The sequence below is a fragment of the Cynoglossus semilaevis genome, chromosome 18 (genome assembly GCF_000523025.1).
Source record: "Cynoglossus semilaevis isolate Cse_v1.0 chromosome 18, Cse_v1.0, whole genome shotgun sequence".
NCBI lineage: Eukaryota > Metazoa > Chordata > Actinopteri > Pleuronectiformes > Cynoglossidae > Cynoglossus > Cynoglossus semilaevis.
The window spans coordinates 726,037-727,973 of record NC_024324.1 but is presented as its reverse complement, the minus strand read 5'-3'; the positions used below and the strand labels follow the sequence as shown (position 1 = coordinate 727,973).

Genomic DNA, 1,937 nt, shown 5'->3' with positions numbered 1-1,937 from the left:
GTCTGTGGGGCGGACCTGCCGGTGGTCCACAAAGACCTCTGCCTCACCGTCTCCACCTCAGCCATCCAGGTGGAGCACATGAACTCGTAGGCTGTCTCTTCCTGCTCGGTTTGAGGAGTTATTTTTCTGTGTCTGCAGTAGAAGAAAAACCGTGGATTTGAAACGAGTCATTTACCTGGATTCAATGTTCCTGCCTTTTTACACCAAACACACATTGGAAGTGAAAGTGAAGGGGTTCAAAAATAGTCAATTGCTCAACTTTGCCAGAATATTGGAGAATATTGTAATGGGTTAGTCAGCAGGTGTCAGTAGGGATGTCCGACATTAACTTTTTGTTGTCCAAACACTTTACTTCCAATTCCAGGTAATATTTATTTATTTCTCTGTACAAACCAGAGGAGGAGCTGCTGGTACCAGCGTTCTGGATATGGTCTCCTGATTATTGAAATAGATTAATGAACTGAGCTACAATGCTGCCATCTAGTGGCTTTCACCTTCATGTTCATCACATCATTTGGTGAAACCCAGGCATTGCATTATTGGGTTTTCTGAGGAAGAACCGAAGATTATTTCAGATATTATCATAACTTTGCTAATATCCAGTAGCCGATATTATCGGACATCTCTAGACCTAAACTTAAACGTGTAGAATATGCAGGAATTTGTGGTCCCTGTTGCATGTAGTTCTCTATTTGTCCTGCAGAGGGATTCTGCACATTCTACTTCAAACTGAAATGTTAAATGTAGAAATCTTCCAGTTTAAAAACAAAAAAGCATTGACATTGAACTTGGCATAAATAACTCATTCCAAACGAGGATACTGCACAACTTTGGTCACTATTCCTGAGCCCAGTCCTGGAGGGATTCTAACAGTAGAACTGCTGGTTAGAGACCGCGTTAGTTTGCAAAACAAATAATCCACTCATTTGATCAGTGGTGAAGTCACTAATACTTAGTTAGTGTGTCAGTTTCTCCACAGAACAGACATATTTAATTACTGCAAACCAATCTCAGTGACATCAAACAGTTCAAAGATTAGGCTCATTATTCTTTTGGTGTGTAAGAACAATGAATACTCAATGTACTGCGATATATTTTGTTTCACAATACTATAATGATATTCTACAGCCAAGATTGGATTTTTCTTTATTACCAGTTAACAGATCAAATATTCATGGTGTTTACCATGATGACAGTTTTACTAAAACCTCAATATATCGCTGTGCCTATAGTATTGCAGTTTATCGCAATATATCGTATCGCCGCCTGTGTATCATGATACGTATCGTATCGCCAGATTCTTGCCAATATACAGTCCTAGTAATTACACACCAGTCAGATGTTCTCCTGGAGTATTTGGTACTGTTCCCCCGGGGTCTGGTACTAGTTCATGCAGTACTAGTACTAAGACCTGATGTTTAACCAGCAGTTTTACTCTGAGGGTCTGGATCAGGGAGGTTCACTGGAGAACTTTCTCTTTCTTTTATTGCATTTTTTGCAATAGGCATCACATCCCGAGGCTTGAGGTGTAAAATATCTTTGAAATGGAAAAAAATCAAATATTATTCTCTGTACATTTATGGTCCAAAGAACAATGAACTTTTAAAAACAAAAAAACATATTTAGATCACATTAATCTGAACTTTTTAAAAGTATTCATTTCAAGCCAAATCAAGTTGGAAAAAAAATGGTCAAAAATACAAACTGAGGCACTGAGAGCAGGACAGACGGTGCTACAGGTGCGGAGGACGGTTCATTAACGGACGCTGTCGTTGTAAAGAGGGACAGACCAGGAGCTGTGGGGAAGACAGGGGGCGCTGCAAGGACGTGGAATCACTCCACAAATGGAGTGAAACGTCCAGTTTTACACGCCACTCTCGCTGTTTGAAGATCGCGGAGCGTGAGGAACCGTTTCCTGGGAAAATGCACTAAAATAG

The 1,937-nt window shown here is 40.2% G+C and overlaps 1 protein-coding gene across 7 annotated transcripts in view; it reads left to right on the top strand.

The window, feature by feature from the left end:
* Positions 1–1,677, top strand: part of znf384a (zinc finger protein 384 a) — a 12,120-nt gene extending 10,443 nt beyond the window's left edge. For all 7 annotated transcript variants that reach the window (XM_008330952.3, XM_008330956.3, XM_017041102.2 and 4 more), the window contains one exon: positions 25–1,677. In XM_008330952.3, coding sequence (XP_008329174.1) covers positions 25–90 — 66 coding nt within the window. In that variant the 3' untranslated portion in view covers positions 91–1,677. The remainder of the gene's footprint in view (positions 1–24) is intronic.
* Positions 1,678–1,937: the final 260 nt, after the last annotated feature.